This window comes from Equus przewalskii, chromosome 4, assembly GCF_037783145.1.
Source record: "Equus przewalskii isolate Varuska chromosome 4, EquPr2, whole genome shotgun sequence".
Classification (NCBI taxonomy): Eukaryota; Metazoa; Chordata; class Mammalia; order Perissodactyla; family Equidae; genus Equus; species Equus przewalskii.
The window spans coordinates 8825264-8844342 of record NC_091834.1 but is presented as its reverse complement, the minus strand read 5'-3'; the positions used below and the strand labels follow the sequence as shown (position 1 = coordinate 8844342).

Below are 19079 nucleotides of genomic sequence, written 5' to 3'. Positions count from 1 at the left end.
ACTTCTGAAAGAACCTAGAAGATCACATTGCCAGGACACAGTTATTTCACTGCTCGTTACATCATGAAGCTGAGGAGGAGGCTGAGTTTTTGTAGAAGCTGTAACCAGTGTGATACCTCAGGCTGGATCAAGACATTTGGAAGAGGAACTAAACTCATAGTAACTCCCTCAGGTAAGTAACTTTTATCTATTTTTACCCTAGTAATGAACAACTGATTGATCCTTTTTAGAAAAAACAATTTAAGATCACCATTATCTGACTGCCACATACTTGGCCTCCGTGTATGAGAAGCAAGTTTGCAGTTATTAGTGAATGTACGTGAAAACAAAACTGCTTCGTAAGTGGTTTGTTCACTTCCCAACTGTAAGCAGACCTAAATTCTACTTTCATAATAATACATACACAAAATGGTAAACTCAGGCTAGAAATTAAGATATTTTGGGGGCCGTATTTGTAAACCATTGGTATAAGTTATTGGTTCAAGATGCATTTTTTGTAGGCCATCTTTTAAGTGAGAGACACTTTTATTAATTACCTCTCCTCTATGTTTGGAGATAAGACACAGTGCTCTTTTTTCAAAATTACTTGCAGAACCTATGTTATCGGTTTTTATCTCATCCCTAAGAGCAGTGCAAAGCTAATTCTTAAAGTAAATGGCTGTAGAACCTCGAGAAATCTAACTTCTTATTACTCTAGCCTTTTAGAGCCAGGCTGAGATCAGTCAGAATTTATGCCGTAAAAACTCTTGTTCTGTTGCCTAGAGATGGGCTGCTTTAAGGGAATTTGTAAGCTCAATAAGCCATTTCAGCTCCCATGTCCGCGAAAATTGTCTGCATGGTTTTACATCTTCCCTTGCTCATTCATTTTGTCAGCAAATATTCATTGAAGACAGTTCTGTTCTGGATACTAGAGATTAAAGGATGGACAAGACGCGGATAGAACAATTCCCAGCATTCCAAAGGCTTCTAGCCTAATGGATAAGTGTTCGACCTCCATCCAGGTCCTTGGAGGCAGGTCTCTGCCTGACATGGCAAGGGGGACATTAACAAGGACTTGACGAGTTGTACCAATTGTGAGTGCCTAAGGGGTGAAGACGTTAGGTCCACTAGGTATTTCTGTATTGAAAGATTTGTAACGAAGTTTAGATATTTTATTTATTTGATTCCAAAAGTAACCAGTTGGAAAAATGAAAAAATTGTTAAACCTGTCATTGGGTCAGAGGATGAGTAACATCAAGTATCAGAGTATTAAACTAGGGAGCCATATTGAAGAACGTCATAAGCTGGGTCTGTTTATTTCTAAATTCAGTCCTGTAAATTTGTTCAGTCTCATTAGACTTAAAGATGAAATTTTGCCTGAATAAGGAAGAATATCTCACAAGGATGTTCCTAGCCTGTTAGATCCACTGAAATGAAAGTTTTTAGAAAAATTTCACATTTTGATAAAGCATTGAAAAAATTTAAAAAAATATATATTTAGGTTTCCTTAGTGGTTGTGCTCATATAAACATAGAACTAATAAATTGAAAAGCAACTTTCTGGTTCTTATTTTTTCCAAGTGATTATATATTTTCAACATAAATTTTAGCAATCAAATCAAATAATAGTGACACAGATATAATTCATGTGCGTCCTTTAAAATGTTTTTTAGGAGAATGTGGTACAGGGAAAAATATGGATTTTGATTCTGGGTCCATCACTTTCTGTATGATTATTCTTTAGCCAATAAATTTTGATTCACTCATTATTGCTCTACTAAAATTATAAAAATAATACCCATTATGAAAAAATTGGAGAATACAAAAAATAAAGAAAAAATTAAAATCTGGTGTTGACATTTATCACTATTAACCTTTTATATATGTTACCTTCCATTCATTCTATCTATACAACAACCATTTCCAGTGGATGTTGTGAAGATTAAATGAAATTAAACTTAGAAATTACCCACATGAACAGTGATAAAAAATTTCAATTCTCTAGACTTTAAATTACCACGATTGGAATTCTTTATGAAATCAGGAGTACAGATAAGTGTATTACTTACCATCTAGTCTACAGGTCACATTAGAACAAATGGTCAGGATTTGAAAAAACTTTCAAGACTAATTGAAAACTAGTAAAAAACAACAGGACTAGTTGTTACCTTCATCTAAAAACGATTAGAATATAGTAAGCATTACCTCAAATATTGTTAGCCGGAGTATAAAGTGATCTCTCATTTTCCAGTAGAAATATCTGGAAGTAAAAAAAAATGGAGAAGATTTTGCAACTTGAATATGTAAATTTATAGTGATATAGGTCATATTTAATGTCTTAATTGGATTATAGCTACTAAGTTAAAAATTATATCAAAGCAAATGTCAGTTGAGAAATATTGCTTTTTTCGCCCTCGTATTTCATTACAAATTTTGTTCAGAATCTTCATATGCCTCTGAAACATCTAACTCAGAGCAGCTTTCTAGGTCATCTCGGGGGCTGAGTGTTTGTTTTGGGATCCTATTAAAATGATGTCATTGGCTATCTTATCTAAAGAGACAATTATCCATTTATAAAACAAAAGGAAAGCATTTTTTCATTTATTCTGTTATTCTCCAAATGAGCAACATAAGCATAAACTGTAGAGCTTTAGTCCCAAGTAATATTTACCAAGTCCACGTTCAGTTTCTTATTTTCTTTCACCAGTGCTAGCCCCAAAACTAGCAATCATTGGATTCATTTCAGGTGGAGATCTTGTCCAAGTAGTGGTTATTGATCACAGCAGAGCACTAGAAGAGCATCTTTTAATATGAGAGGTTGCACAAGGACTGAAACATAAGGCGACCCCTGTTTTCTGCGGGATAGTTTTGTGAAAGAAAGCCTCACTTTATGTTCTGGCACTGTCAGTCTGAATTCTTCATGTTTTGTGTCTATGTCACAGAGCTGAGATTTGCAAACATATTCTCCCAACTCTCACATCATATTTGAGTTGGACCTCACTAAACTATCAACCACGGGGTCAGAAAAAGAAATAAGCAATAAGGCATAAGACATTTGTCATTTATTTCAACTGCCTATTTGAGAACACAAAATGAAATACACAAATACAAGCATACCTCGTTCCCTCGTTTTGTTACGCTCTGCTTTACTGCACTTTGCAGATATTACATTTTTTAAAAATTGAAAGTTTGTGGTAACCCTGCGTTGAACAAGTCTATCAGTGCAATTTTTACAATAGCATTTGCTCACTTTGTAGCTGTGTTTCACATTTTGGTAATTCTCATAATATTTCAAAATTTTTCATTATTGTTATATTTGTTATGGTGATCTGTGATCAGAGATCTTTGATGTTACTAAGGCAATCATTTTGGGGCTCCATGAACCAGGCCTATAAAAGACAGCAAAATTGATCCATATATGTGTGAGTTCTGACTGATCTACTAACTGTACCCCCATCTCTCTCCCTCTCCTTGGGCTTCCCTATTCCCTAAGACACAACAATATTGAAATTAGGCCAATTACTAACCCTACAATGGCCTCTAAGTGTTCAAGTGAAAGGAAGAGTTGCACATCTCTCACTTGAAAAGCTAGAAGTGATTAAGCTTAATGAGGAAGGCATGTCGAAAACTGAGATAGGCCAAAAGCTAGGCCTCTTGCACCACTCAGCCAAGTTGTGACTGCAAAGGAAAAGCTCTTGAAGGAAGTTAAAAGTGCTACTCCAGTGAACACAGAAATGATAAGAAAGCGAAACAGGCTTATTGCTGATATGGAGAATGTTATAGTGATCTGGATAGACGATCAAAAGGACCACAACATTCTCTTAAGCCAAAGCCTCATCAAGAACAAGGTTGTACCTGTCTTAAGTTCTATGACAGCTGAGAGAGGTGAGGAAGCTGCAGAAGAAAAGTCTGAAGCCAGCAGAGGTTGATTGATGAGGTTAAAGGAAAGAAGCTGTCTCCATAACACAAAAGTGCAAGGGGAAGAAGCAAGTGCTGATGGAGAAGCTGCAGCAAGATATCCAGAAGATCTAGCTAAGAAAATTCATGAAGGTGGTTACACTAAACAACAGATTTTCAATGTAGATGAAATAGCCTTATGTTGCAAAAAGATGCCATCTAGGACTCTCATAGCCCAATGACTGGCTTCAAAGCTTCAAAGCATAGGCTGATCTCTTGTAAGGGGCTAACGCCTCTGATGATTTTATGTTGAAGCCTATGCTCACTTACCGTTATGAAAATCCTAGGGCCCTTAAAAATTATGCTAAATCTACTCTGCCTCTGCTTTATAAATGAAACAACAAAACCTGGGTAGCAACACATCTGTTTACAACATGGTTTAATGAATATTTTAAGCCTACTGTTGAGACCTACTGCTCATAAAAGATTTCCTTCAAAGTATTATCGCTCATTAACAATGCACCTGGTTACCCAAGAGGTCTGATGGAGATTCATATTGTTTTTATTCCTGCTAATACAACACCCGTTCTGCAGCCCATGGATCAAGGAGTAATTTTGCCTTTCCAGTCTTATTAGTTAAGAAATACGTTTCATAAGGCTATAGCTGTCATGGATAGTAATACATTTGATGGATCTGGGCAAGGTAAATTGAAAACCTTCCAGAAAGGATTCAGCATTCTAGATGCCATTAAGAACCGTCATGATTCATTGAAAGAGGTCAAAATATCAACATTAACAGTAGTTTGAAAGAGGTTGATTTTGACCTCAAGGATGAATTTGAGGGGTTCAAGACTTCAGCAGAGGAAGTAACTGCAGATGTGGTGGAAAATAACAAGAGAACAAGAATTAGAAGTGGAGCCTGAAGACATGCCTGAATTGCTGCCATCTCAAGATAAAGCTTTAATGGTGGCTAAGGAGTTACCTCTTATGGATGATCAAAGAAACTGGTTTCTTGAGATGGAATCTCTTCCTGGCGAAGATGCTATGAAGATTGGTGACATGACAACAAAGGATTTAGAATATTACAATAATTTAATGACAAAACAGTGGCAGAGTTTGAGAGGATTGACTCGAATTTTGAAAGAAGTTCTACTGTGGGTAAAGTGTTAGCCAACAGCATCATATGCTACAGAGAAATTGTTCGTGAAAGGAAGATTCAGTCGATGTGGTAAATTTCATCATTGTCTTATTTTAAGAACTAGCCACAGCCATCCTAACCTTCAGCAACCACCACCCTGATCATTCAGCAGCCATCAGTATCGAGGCAAGACCCTCCACCAGCAAAAAGATTACAACTCACCGAAGGCTCAGAGGGTTAGCATTCTTAAGCAATGAAGTATTTTTTAATTAAGCTATGTACATTTTTTTTAGTCATAATGCTATTGCACGTTTAATAGACTGTATTATAGTGTAAACATACCTTTATATGCACAGGCAAACCAAGAAAATTGTGTGACTTGCTTTATTGCAATATTTGCTTTATTGCTGTGTTCTGGAACTGAACGTGCAATGTCTCCAAGCTACGCCTGTGAAGTTAGACCGTGAAATAAAAATAGAAGATTGAAACCACGAAGGAAAGCAGAAGAAAAATGGCCTATGACTATCCAGCAAGAAGCACAGGGTAAATTTTTATGCTCAAAGGAAGGAGCAAAAATGTAGTGGAATTCATAGTTTTCATTAACTGATGAAATGGAGCACACCAAATTTTCAAATAGGGTAGGTTTCTCCCACCATGAAATTAGAAAAGGACTTCAATGCATGAGTCATTTAGGAGGAGAGTGAAGTAATAGAATGGACATTGCCTTTAATATCCATTTAATCTAATGGAAGAAATGGTCTTTCAGCAAACCCGTTTTATCCCACCACAGCCGTAACATTGAATGTTATCCACAGGTGGTGACCCTCAGCAGATATGGTCAGGCAGGTAACATTTAGTGTCTAATATGACAGTAGGAGGATTTGAGGACAGGTGTCCTGTCATCTTTCCAGTCATTCTGCTTTGAAGGCCCACTGCCAGGAGTTTCAAGTTCAACTCTCCCCATAAGCTGGAAAGATGTCAGTTCGAGGCTGAAATTTCTGGTGAAAACTTGGAATGCAAAAAAGATTGTGTTGTTGATTAGAGAAAAGAGCCATTTGTTTTGAACAACGCAAGTGAAGCAGTTCCACATACTGACTGCATATTATTAGGCTTTAGCCAACGTTTTTTTTTGATTTTCTAACACTGGGAATGGAGCAGTAAGACAAGACAGTGATTGCCTATTAATTGTTTGAGTGAAAGGCACGTTTCCTCTGATGATGGCTTTGAGAAATCCAGGCTTATTAGAGCAAAGTGGAATGCAAGCGAAGGGACAAATCTTCACGCTTCATTGCCACCATCTAATTGCAACCCCAAAATACTGAATCCCTATTAGTAAGGACAACGTTTGGTCCCATGAGTCTAAAATGTCATGTTGGAGCACACAATCCTCACAAACAAAATGTTAATGATAATGATACTAATGACCATAATAATAATTATAACCTCTATTTCCATAGCATTTGAATTCAAAAAACGCTTTGCAGATCTTCTTTCATTTTGGTCTCACTTCAACTCTGGCAGGGATGTTGAATTGATTTACACTAAAATCACTGTTTTCAAACAAATAAAGCACCAAAGACTTTCATTTACTTGATTTCTCAGCCCCAGAACTTATGAGCAAAATGCACCAGGACCAGAACCCTGGTCTCTTGAGTCTCAGGCCACATAGTTCCCTAGAATTTGAAGAACTCAGAGAAGCGAAATTAGTCAAGTTTTTGATATGGGTTGATCACCGTGGAATTATTATACAAAAGTCCTCAGTGTTGGAACAAAATGTTGTCATGGGTAGGTATCAGAATAGAAGTTTTCAAGCTAATAGAGGAAAGGCAAGAAGCAATTAAATTGGAATAATAAAGAATGTTTAGAAAAAACTGGAATGTGACGGAGATTAGAGGTAGAAATCTTAGGTGAGGTTTTCTGGGGTTTTTTTTTTTACAGATTTTATTTTTTTTCCTTTTTCTCCCAAAGCCCCCCGGTACGTAGTTGTATATTTTTTAGTTGTGGGTCCTTCTGGTTGTGGCATTTGGGATGCCACCTCAGCATGGCCTAATGAGCGGTGCTGTGTCCCTGCCCAGGACCAGAACCGGGGAAACCCTGGGCCATGAAGCGGAGTGAGCGAACTTAACCACTCTGCCACTGGGCAAGCCCCAGGCAAGGTTTTAAAACAAATCCTCATGACAAAGAACAGCATAGACAACATTGTGCAAATATTGAAATAGGAATTGGCTTTGTGTACAGGTGGACTTACATAAAGGACTCAAATATAACATATGTAATTTTCATGAGTGTTTGGCCAATGGACAAAGTTTATGAGTACAGGTAAGTTTTGTGAGTTGACACATTTCCTTTCTAACGGTGAGAGGGTGTTGTCCAACAGCCTGGGCTTTGGAGTCAGGCTGACCCGGCTCCACCACTTACATCCTGTGTATGCGAACTGGCGATTATTCTCTGGTCTCAGTTTCCTAACGCACAAAATGGGATGACAGTATATATCCAGCAGGGGTTGAATGAGAATTGAATGAAATAGAGTGAATAAAGTACTTGGCATATTGGCCCACACATAATAGGCTCTAGACACATGTTCCTCCAATTCCAACATGAAGGGAGAACCCTATCCAGCCTGGAGAGTGGTTGCAGCCAACGACACTGACACAGCAGCAACTCTCCAGAGGATTCAGCTGTACTTCCAGCTGCTCAAATGGAAAGTCACCTTACTGTCCACTCACACACACAGAAATGAGTGTGGAGGTGTTTGTTTATCCTTAGCAGAATTTTCCATCACTTGACAAGAAAAATTGGGACTAAATGTGCCTGTTTCTTACTTTGTTATTGTTCTATGTGCTTTAACTCTTAATCCTTTATTTTAATTGATATCATCTCTAACACCAACATTTATTGACCTTAAAATTAATAGCCAATATGTTTGTGCTTCATGCTCATATTTATCAGAAAAAAGTTAAATTCATAAAGAACATGAGCAGGATGTAAAATCAACTATAGTAGAACTTCGTATAAACCTGAAATACATATTTAAATATGAAATAGCTATAACTATTTAATAAAATAAAAAATACAAGGAGAAACTAGAGAACACAAATCAATGTCAATACATAGGTTTGCGATATCATATTTTCAATTAAAAATATAGTTGACATTTGGTAAATTTATGTGGAATTTATACTGCTGCATTTTAATAAAATATGGGCAACTCAGGCGATTTCAACCAAATGTATTATTTGATTATGCAGATGAATGTATATAAATTAATTAGACAGATTTATTTATTGTTTTACTTGATTTCTATTCTATGCCTTGTGAAAATTATTTTGACCATAAAATACACCATTAATGAATTTTAAAAAGAATGCTTAAAGAAAAAAACATGTAATATAATTATTTAAAATATAGATACTAACCATATATACACAAGCACACTATTTAATGCTCAGTTAACTATTATATTGAGAAAGTTATGGAAATTCAAGATTCACTTTATCCTGAAAAGAATGAAACCTAAGGAATCTAGCTAAGGAAAAGGGACAGGAGGTAACAATATTGTGTTATCACACAGAAATTTTTCAATTCATCTCTTGATTCTCAATTTCTTTAGTATAATGTATCAGAAGTATTCCTACAAAAAAACAAAAGTTCCTAAGATGAAAATTAGATTCTTTAATATATTGACTAAAGACTAAAATTATGTAAATGTAATGTATGATTGAAAAATTAATCTTGTTTTACATAACATGCTTTTTATTTTTTATTATTTTTTTTTTTAGGAAGATTAGCCCTGAGCTAACTGCTGCCAATCCTCCTCTTTTTGTGAGGAAGACTGGCCCTGAGCTAACATCCACGCCCATCTTCCTCTACTTTATATGTGGGACGCCTACCACAGAATGGCTTTTGCCAAGCGGTGCCTTGTCTGCACCCGAGATCCAAACCGTCCGAAGCCCGGGCCACCAAGAAGCAGAACGTGCAAACTGAACCGCTGCGCCACTGGGCCAGCCCCTATAACATGCTTTTTAAATTAAAAACAAAGCATAAGGTTGGAGAAAGAGTCTTACTAACATAATCAATAAAATACCATTTACACTAACAAGATGTATAAAATTAAAATCAGCGCATTATGACCTAATTGTATTTACAGCATGAGTTAAAATACTCAACACTGTTTGCTTACTGATTTACTATCAAAATCAGGAGCTTTGCTATATAGGCAGAACTTCTCAAGAATTTTTGCTCTTTTCCTCTCAAATAAGAAATTTGATTCTTCTTTTCTTAAGATTGCCCATTGAATTATTTAACTCCAAACTAGCCCAAAGAGAATATTAGGAAAGCACTTGTGTGTCACTTGGAAATCAAACTGGAAAGAGTTTTAATATTTATAATTTCCATCATTAGATTAACAGTAAATGTATAATCAACTAACATTCCAGCTTCCAAGTGATGTGCCTTTGTAAACTATGACGTTTTGTTGTAAATTTTGACATTATATCTGCAAGAGTCTCTAGAACTATGACATTTAAAATTACACCAATAATATATATAGTTTATTTAGGAGGTGATAACGAAGAAAACAGTGGAGATCTAAAACACTTCAGCAGGCTTTTAGTCTACATACAAATTTGGGGGGAGAAACTGAGAGTCAAAATGTGGGTCATTCCTCATCATGCTTAAATTTCAAACAAAATTCCAAAATAAAACGGGCTTTTGGAGAACATTTTGTAAAGCGAAAGAAAATTCTCATAGGTGCATTTACTTAATAAAATTAGCATATTAACATTTCTAAAAATAATAAATTTTTAATAGAAGTCTTAGAAATTTTGCTATTTTGCATTGCAAATAATTTGGAGGTCCAGCGTTAATACTGCCTGACTCAAAAACCAGTGCTGGTTCACGTGTGAAATTGAGATGACATATAAGAGGAGGCATCAAGTAGGAGAACTCCGTTACCTCAGAACTGAACGTGGGATCCACATGTGAGCTAAGAGTCAACTTGATTGTCAAGTACACATAGAATTGGATTCCCATCAACAAGTGATTGTGCATTGTTTTAGAAGAATGAAAAACTTCCTCCTGATATTTATTTATCTGGCAAATAAGAGAAACATGGTGTCTTCCAGACACAGTTGAATGAAGAGTGAGCTTTCACAAAGTTGCAGAACGGGACAATGTGTTATTTGGTCAAAGAGACCATAAACTATAAAATTCACAGGTTGGGAAAAGGAAGTACTTTAGAAGAGACCAAACATTCTCATGTGTAGAGGCATCATCAACGTTACTGGTCTCCTCCCCCATCCCTGCCATCTACCCACCCACCCTGAAAACATGTCCACTATGATAGAACAAAACAGACTTAAAAAAACACACGTGTCCATGAATGTTAAATGCCTTGAAATGGAGCAGTTAAAATTCATCCCCCATCGTAGCCTGTGGTGAAAGACCAAAGGCCAAGTTTTATTCCAGGCTCTGCCACTTAACAGCTGTGACTTTGGGTAAGTTACATAACCTCTGGAATCTCTCTTCCCATTGAAAATAAGAACAATAAATACCTCACAACCTATGGTGTAAGAAAGGCCATGGTAAACACGACTCTAATGGCAGTTTTCTTCCTTTTATTACGCGCTAGGTTGTTCCAAACCACAGGATGTTTATGCTTGTCTAACGATTCTTTTTAATTGCTATTCCATTTTCCCCCACAGATGTACGCCTTCCTGCAGACATTTCCCCTAAACCCACCATTTTTCTTCCTTCAATTGCTGAAATAAAGCTCCATAAGGCTGGAACATATCTTTGTCTTCTTGAGAAATTCTTCCCTGAGGTTATTAAGATCTATTGGAAAGAAAAGGATGGCAATACAATCCCGCAATCCCAGCAGGGAAATACCATGAAGACTGATAACACTTACATGAAATTCAGCTGGCTGACCGTGACTGGAAAGTCAATGGATAAAGAACACAAATGTGTTGTCCAACACGAGAAAAATAAAGACGGGGTTGACCAAGAGATTCTTTTCCCATCAGTGAATGAAGGTACGTGTATTTTAAACATAACCTCCCCGAAGATTTTTTTTCAAAGGGATACCCCACCTTTTCTGTCAAGTATTAATGAAAAATAAGCAAATATAAATATTTCTTAAATATTGTTCCATTTATTGTAGCATAAATGTCCCTCTGTTTCCCCATAGAATTAAAATAGCATAGGCTTTGGAACATAAAAGAGAAAAAGAAAAATTTCCTTAACTTTTCTCAGCCTGAGTTACATCATCCAAAATATTAAGGTCATAGTGATGTATTTTAGGGTAGTTGTTTGGATTAAATGAACGAAGATACATGAAATCGCCTAGGCACTCAGCACACAAGAAATCCTCAAAAAGAGACTTCACTTTTGAGGATCTTATTTGATCAGGAAATAAGAATAATCATCATCTTTCAGGAATGTTCTACTGAGCAAGCAAACTCTCTGTCACTTTCATCTTGCTATATACAAAGTATAACCCAAAAAAAATGTTAGCAGGTGACAAAATGGTCTTCATTTGAGGAAACCAGGGAGCGGCTCAACAAAAAATCACATAATTTGACTACTGCAGTTAGATTATGGTCTCAGGTTTTCCAGATTTGTATTTTATATACCAGCATAAGGTAGAATTTTATAATTAAAGGCTAATGTGTACACACATGCTTCCACTTTACATAACGAATGTCTTTCTGGCTATTGGGAAACGCAACTCAGCAAACATTTATTGTGGAACTGGCCTGTGCCAGGCCTGGAAGGGATGTGTGGATGAGGACACTAGGATGACTTACTGTCCAAGGTGGACGCACTATGGTAAGAGAAGAGATTCTTTTCCTAATCACTGAGTGTCACTGGTGATTCAGGCATGATGTCCCCAAGGAGTTTCTATGATGCAGAGGCTGTGCATATTCAGACAGTGTGGGCAGAGGGCTCAATGGGCCTGGGTCCTGCCAGTGGTCCAGGAACTCTTTAGACTCAGGACTTAAGTCCCGAGTATGAACACAATAGACCAAAGGCCCCAAAGCACCTCTAAATAGGAAGGAATCTGTTTGTACTTTTACCTGTGGTTAACGAGCCCTTTAGAAGCCATGGGGAACAAGCACAGAACAAAACATGCAAAGGCCTTTGCTGTGTACCAGTCTGAATTCTGAAGTCAGTCTTTATCTTCTGAGAGCCTCAGAGTCTCCAATTAACAAGTCCAGTTCAAACTCTTACCCTGAATTTCTTCTGGGGCCGTGATGAAGAGCAAATGAAATAACGTCAGTGAAAACACTTGCTTGTGAAAACATAACATGGAGTATTTATTTATGTATTTATTGTATTTTTTAATATCCTTTCCTAAAACTAACTACAGTAAGATTAAAAGAGTAGCATTAATTTACTATTTCTACAGCTAAGAAACAGAGGGGAAGAAAATACGCAAACTACAAGTTAATATAAACACTGGACTGAAGTGTCCTATTTGGTTGTGATTTTTCTAGAGATCAGGGAAAAAGAAAAAGTACAGTAAGTTCCACGATGATGATCATCCTAGAGAAGTTCCAGTTCAGAATGTGTTTTACTTGGTGCCTAATTTTTGAAACAAATGTCTCCCTGGGCTTCTCAGGGCAACAAGGTTAATGAGGACATTTCTTTCAATGCCATTGGGCAGCAAACTTCTAATTCTGTCTCTTGGAAGTTTTTAGTTTTTTATAAAAGCTAAGAATATAACTTTGAGACACAGATCAATGAAGTGATTTTGAAGAGATAAAATTAATCTCCACCCAGTTTTTGACCAGTGTTTATTGAGAAAGAGAACTTTGGATAGATACCCATATTTTATTATGAAAAACTGTTACTTTATTGTCTTTATCTCAGTCAGTACGTGGTAATAAGTGATTTTGATTTAGCTTTTAATGAATAAGTCGCCTTTAAAGAGACTTTTAAGACATGTTGAAGTCAGTTCTTGAAGATATTTTAACATCTCAACATGATTATGCTAACATTTTCATTCTTGGAATTTATTCCAAATTCTGTAACTCAAACTGAGTTTCAGATCTACCAAAAAAAGATTTCACTGAGTGCATAAATTTGCATACCAGAACCACATCCATATGCACAAGAAGACATCTAAAAGAAAAAGGATGAAACAAAACAGTGGCTTCGACTGTTTTCCTCCATCCAACAGTCAACTCCATCCAATTATCTTTAAAATCTTTTTAAAACAATTTTATCTTTGTAGATTTACTTTCTTTTTTTTTTACATTGTGGATAAGTCTCACCTCAGGTTGTATATATTTTGTGAAGAATAAAAGTGACTTGGCCTATCTTTCTATCTTTAGAAAGAATTGCACTGAAATGCTGAGCTCCTGTGATAAAAAGGTCATTTGCTGAGAGTAATTAAAATATCTGGAAGAGAAGATGTTTTTAGTGTCCACAATGGTGGAATTATGGTGTTCCTCTCTAGATTATTTTCTATGTCTACGGATTATTTTTACAAAATCCTTTCCATGCTCCATCTCACTGAATCCTCCGCAATGATCCTTTGAATGCTGGCTCTGCGCTCACTGGTATGACTCTCAGCAAATTATCCTCCCAACCTTATTCCTTGTTCGCAACAAGTAGTCCTCCAAACTACAACTTATTTCAGTGTGACTGGAGCATTAAATGAGATAATGCATGTGAAGCATTTAACATAGCGCCTGGCACAGTAGTAATCACTCAATAGCTATGAGCTTTATTCATATTGTTGTCATGTCCACAAACCCCACAACTCCGGAAGATCATGGGCATGAGTTGGGGATATTGGGATATGCATGCTCTGGAAAGGTATGCCTGATTCCTTTGCTCTCATGGGAAATGTGTCTAAACTACACTCCTTCAAACGTGAAATTCTGTTGTGGATTCTGAGAGTTGATGGATTGATTTTGGTAGTAACTCTTCATGTCAGCAGCGTGTGCTGAAGACTGCAGAGTAGCCATATTTTATGCTCATTTTTCCATTCGACAAGTGTTTCTCCAACACCCTTTTTTGTGGCAGACACTGTGCTAGGAGTTGTGAATACAGAAGGAAAACAAGATAATCTTAGATATTACAGTCCAGTTGCGAAGAAGAAAAAAGTGTATCCTTCGTGAAGGTCAACATCTTCACGTGCAGAAACACAATACCTGAATGAGATCTACTGACTTACATAGAATCAGATGAACTAGTCATGGAATCATATGGCTCACATTTTTAAGGACAGTCTCTCTGTCAGAGGAGTGTGAGTGTGTGTGTGTGTGCATGCACGCATACACGCATGCACATATAAACACATATATACACTATCAAATAATGGGCATGAATAATTGACTAATACTTGCTCTCCTTTCTTCTAGTTCTCAACTCAAGTCTCCCTGATACTCCTTCTACAGAAGCTTCCCCAGTAAAGGAACGTGGTAAGTTTTTGTATATCCTTGCCTTCCTGTCATGCTATAGCAATTTTTTCCCTTCTGATCCGATTACCTTTTGAACTTCCCTGGTTCATAGGAGACAAGACCAAGTATTCCCGGAATTGTAGGGCTCATATTTTTAATGAGAGTCTCTCCTGTCTCTCTTTGGGTAGATTTTATATAGGTGTGTGTGTATATACAAACAAACATTCGAATACATATATATCATGACAAATAAATAGGCATGAACAGTTGACTAATATTTGCTCTCATTTCTTCTAGAGTCCTCTGCTACTAATACCACAAAACGTTGTCGGAAAGATGAAAGCAGTAAGTTCTTGTATATATTTGCCTTTATGCCATGCTATAGCATTTTTTTCCTCTGGATAAACTTAACTTTTGGACTCCCTTGGTTTAAGGTAGAAAAACAAGAATGGCTGCATTTTGCAGAATAGAGTGATACTTTACATTAATCCATGTCTTCCTAGGAGTCATTGTAACACAGTAAATGCTGGTTTGGGGATGACATGGCTATAAATTAGACCATGCAGTGATAGGCTCTGAATTATGCCAATAACGGACTTCATTCATTTGTGTGGCTTTTTTTGTTGTTGTTTCTACCGACTGAATAATATGTAATATGATGGTGCTTCTAGATTTTTTTTGAAGACTTTGGTCCTTGCTAGTAGCTAATAACATGAACTGACTGTACTGAGAGCTTCCAATATAGAAGTCATTGTGCTGTGTGTTGCATGCAATTTCTTGTTTAATTCTTATGATGCTTCTACGAGGTGGCACAATATATTTTCCCCATTTTATAGATGAGGACAATGAGCTAAAATTAATTAAGTCCCTGGCACTATGCCACACAGCTGGATCTGCGGTTTTAATCCGCCCATCTGAATCCAGAGTTCAGACACTTCATTCAATTCTCTCTTGTTCCTCTACAATTTAGTCCTAGAGCAAGAAACCTCAGAGCCAAGGCACTGAGACATGACGGACGCATGGTGGGGGGTGGGTAAGAGCATGGGTTTCACAGTATCCCAGACTGGACTTGACCCCAGTTCTTTTAATGATCAATTGCATAAAGATGGGTAAATTACTTAATTTTCTGAGCAACACTTTCCTCATCTGCCAAGCAGGAATAATTAAACCTAACTCAGTTATTGAAGAGATAAGGTCACCTTATGTGGAACGTCTAGTGTAGGGTTTCTGATTTATAAGTACCAGTTTCTGGCCCTTTCTTGCTACATGTGTACAAAGAAAGTAACTAGAAGCATTGGCTTTAGCCCTGCTGATCTTCCCTCCATTTCCAATATCAAGAGGTCCCTGGACCTCAGCTAACACCTCACCTGACCAAGGTCAAGGAGTTATGAGCACATCTCCTCTGAGATCCCTTTCCACAGCAAGTGCTAATGATTCTGCAGCTCTGACTGTATGAAGATAAGTCACGTAAAAGGGAAATTTCCACAAGAAGACACACAGCCTAGTGGTTCATTGAATAGCCAGTCTGGCTCACCGTCATTGTCGTTAATTATTTCTTGACATCATATATTTCTCGCCAAACTTCAAAGTGCAATTATCCTATAGCCTCATAGCCACAATGAGAGACTTTTAGGAAGGACAGGTGAGTGAGCCATGACCTCCTAAAACTTTGGAGACTTTGGATTAACCACTCTCTTCCATTTTATATGAAGCCCTCTTTACTCAACCCTCCCACTCTCCTGACCGTGAACACCACCGAATTTCCATGGATTGTACCCTTCGTAGGAATCTCATTGCATGCACAACATGTAATGGTTCAAATGCTTTTGAATCGGGATTCCACTTTACATCTAGGGTTAAGTGTTTGATATCTGGGCTATTAATTGCACTTGGAGAAGCAGAATTACAGAAGTGAGTAATTGCAGAAGTGTGTAAAGAACACTAAGAGTATGTTCTTTAAAGTCATGGTGCTGGGATTGAAATCTGGCTTCTGGTACTTAGTGAATGCATGATGTCAGGCAAGTAATTTCTCTCTCTGTCCTCAGTTTATGTGTAAAATGGGAATGAAAATAATAATCTCATAGTTTATTATAAAAATTAAATAACAGTAAAGATTTGTATGCAAAGCTCTCAGAACAAGCATTTGTCATTTGGTTAGTGGTTAATGAATATTAGCTATTATTATCTCTTAGAGACATGGTGAGGGTAAAGAATCGATAAAAATCTATTTACCAGGGCCAGCCCAGTGGTGCAGCGATCAAGTTCACACGTTCCGCTTTAGCCCAGAGTTCGCCAGTTCGGATCCCAGGTGCAGCCATGCCGTGGCAGGCATCCCACATAAAATAGAGGAAGATGGGCACAGATGTTAGCTCAGGGCCAGTCTTTCTCAGCAAAAAGAGGAGAATTGGCGGGAGATGTTAGGTCAACACTAATCTTCCTCAAAAAAAAAACAAAAACTATTTACTACAAAGCTTTTTTTCCCATTAGACTCATTCATTAAAAATACAACCTTATTTTTTGCATTTTGGAATGCTCTAAATGAATTTAGCAAAGGTTGTTGATTGACATGACCTGTAAACTGGATTCTGTGTTGTCTTGTTGCTGTCTGTGGTGGTAGAGGGGGTAGATGTTTACTTTTGGGTTTTGGTGGTATGGCGTTTCACTGCAATGCAGGTCATCAGAAATAGAGAACCGTGACCACCCTCCATTGATATGTCCCATCGTTTCAAAAGAACAGTTGAAACTAATCATATGACTTCTCTTAGACACTGTGCAGATGCAGCTCACCAGCATCTCTGCCTATTACACCTACCTCCTCCTACTCGTCAAGAGCGCGGTCTACCTTGCCATCATTGCCCTCTGCCTGTTTAGGAGAGCAGCGGTCTGTGGTGATGGAAAGAGTTCGTAACAGATGGTGGCACAATGAAGTCAACATTTATTCATCATTTTTTTGTCCCTGGAATTGTCTCCTGAGCATCAAGCTGGGCTTTCTCTCTGGGTTAGTGTTATGTCAGTTCACATGTGTACTTTTCTGTTATGCCATTATTTTGTGATGGTTTTTCAAACCGCTTGAAACAGAAACATTTTTTCTGTAACAGCAATGAATTCTGCCATTACTTAGTGGCAGGGCCCCAGGTCGTCCTTTAGCACCACTATCTGAATGATCTCCATCAGCTCCTCCAGCAACCCGAATAACCATGCCTTCCGAGTAGAGACGGCATGCAGCTCTAGTCACATCCTGTAGGGCCACGTGACCAGATGACCACCTTGAACCCTTCCATTTTACACATCCTGAAGCCACCATCGCTGTTAGTTGAATTCCATATTTTGTTTTTCATTATAGGCACAATAAAAAAAAGCCAAAAGTCTACATTTGTCTGTGTGTACTTGAATTTGATGAAATCTAACTGAAAATCCAAGGTAAGAAGCAGCATGACACCTGAGCCAACAAATCCAGTGTTGGCTGTGATGATGGTCAACACCACAGCTCTAATTATTTCCCTGAGATAGTGGTCATGACGCTTTCTTTGGGGCACTGGCTCCAAGAGGAGCCACAGTCAAATGAAGGCAGCCAGGTTACTTCTCTTTCAAGTCACCAGATTCGCACTCATTTGGTCTGGGACCTTCCGATGGCATCAGTATAACATCTAGCATGACTTGCACTGCGTGTGCCCAGCTCTACACTAGTGTTTCACAAGTACTCTGTTTCCTGGTCCTCACAGTAACCCCACAAAACATAGACTCACACCAAAAGGCTTCACAGTAGAGAGGTTAAGCCCCTGGACTCTGAACCCCCAGTGCCTGGGTTTGAATCCTGGGTCTGATATAGCCTCTGTGTGACCTCAGGCAAGCTATTTGAACTCTCTGTGCCATCACTTCCTCATCTGTGGAATGGAGTTGCAGCGCCCTGTCTCCTGGAGTTGTGTGGATTAGATGAGTTAATAATTCCTGGTACTGGCACGTCCTCAACAGCATTAGCATCCACTGTTGGCACTTCTACTTTTGAATAGTAGATCCACAGACACACAAAAGCACTGACAGTCATCTCTAATCTTATTTCCTCGCAGAGAGGTTAGATGTGGATGGAATAGGGACTCAGAGAGTTTCTGCTATGACCCAGAGGATCCCAATAATCCTCGAGAGCCCCCAGGGGTAGGTACAATTATAGTCCACAGTGTATAGATTTGGAGAGATTAAGTTCTTGCTCAAGGTCACTATTTTGCAAGTAATAGTCATTTAGAGCCAGGTCACTCTGAAGTCAGAGCTGGTATCTTCTTACCTACTATCAGGTGGCTTTCCCTTCACCCACTGTCCACCGGGAAAAACAAAACAACCAAAACCTGCACAGCTTCTCTACTAAAGGAATCCTCCAAGGGGTCAGTGAGAATTCTCTTAAGGACTTGTGTGTGCATCTGTGTTTTCTCCTCATGTATTTACTCTATTATTAACATAATTACTCCCTTTGTTATCAACAGTATGGAAATCCTACTTTGTTCTGAGAGCCTGTGTCCTAGATTTGCAGCTGCTTTTTGGGGGCTGCTAATGAAATGGACTGAGAGTCTCGGGCAGAGCAGGCCTGTTGGTGGTGCTCTCTGGGTGCACCATTCTGACGCCCCAGCTCCTCCCCTAGACGGAATGGGCCTGGAGGTCCTCAGA

The 19079-nt window shown here is 38.0% G+C and overlaps 1 protein-coding gene, 2 long non-coding RNA genes and 1 gene segment (V, D, J or C); 2 read left to right on the top strand and 2 right to left on the bottom strand.

Annotated features, from left to right (window-relative positions):
• Positions 1-2547, bottom strand: part of LOC139082751 (uncharacterized) — a 38577-nt gene extending 36030 nt beyond the window's left edge. Inside the window, exon 1 of the long non-coding RNA XR_011538955.1 lies at positions 106-2547. This is a non-coding gene — a long non-coding RNA (uncharacterized lncRNA). The remainder of the gene's footprint in view (positions 1-105) is intronic.
• LOC103542514 (T-cell receptor gamma chain C region C10.5-like) overlaps positions 1-17793 on the top strand; it is a 49821-nt gene extending 32028 nt beyond the window's left edge. Inside the window, 5 exon segments of the C gene segment in view lie at positions 109-172; positions 10716-11045; positions 14385-14444; positions 14721-14768; positions 17189-17793. Coding sequence covers positions 109-172; positions 10716-11045; positions 14385-14444; positions 14721-14768; positions 17189-17331 — 645 coding nt within the window.
• Positions 1-19079, top strand: part of LOC103545034 (platelet binding protein GspB-like) — a 476815-nt gene that overhangs the window by 368132 nt on the left and 89604 nt on the right. The window lies entirely within an intron of this gene.
• Positions 1-19079, bottom strand: part of LOC139082756 (uncharacterized) — a 178916-nt gene that overhangs the window by 139868 nt on the left and 19969 nt on the right. The window lies entirely within an intron of this gene.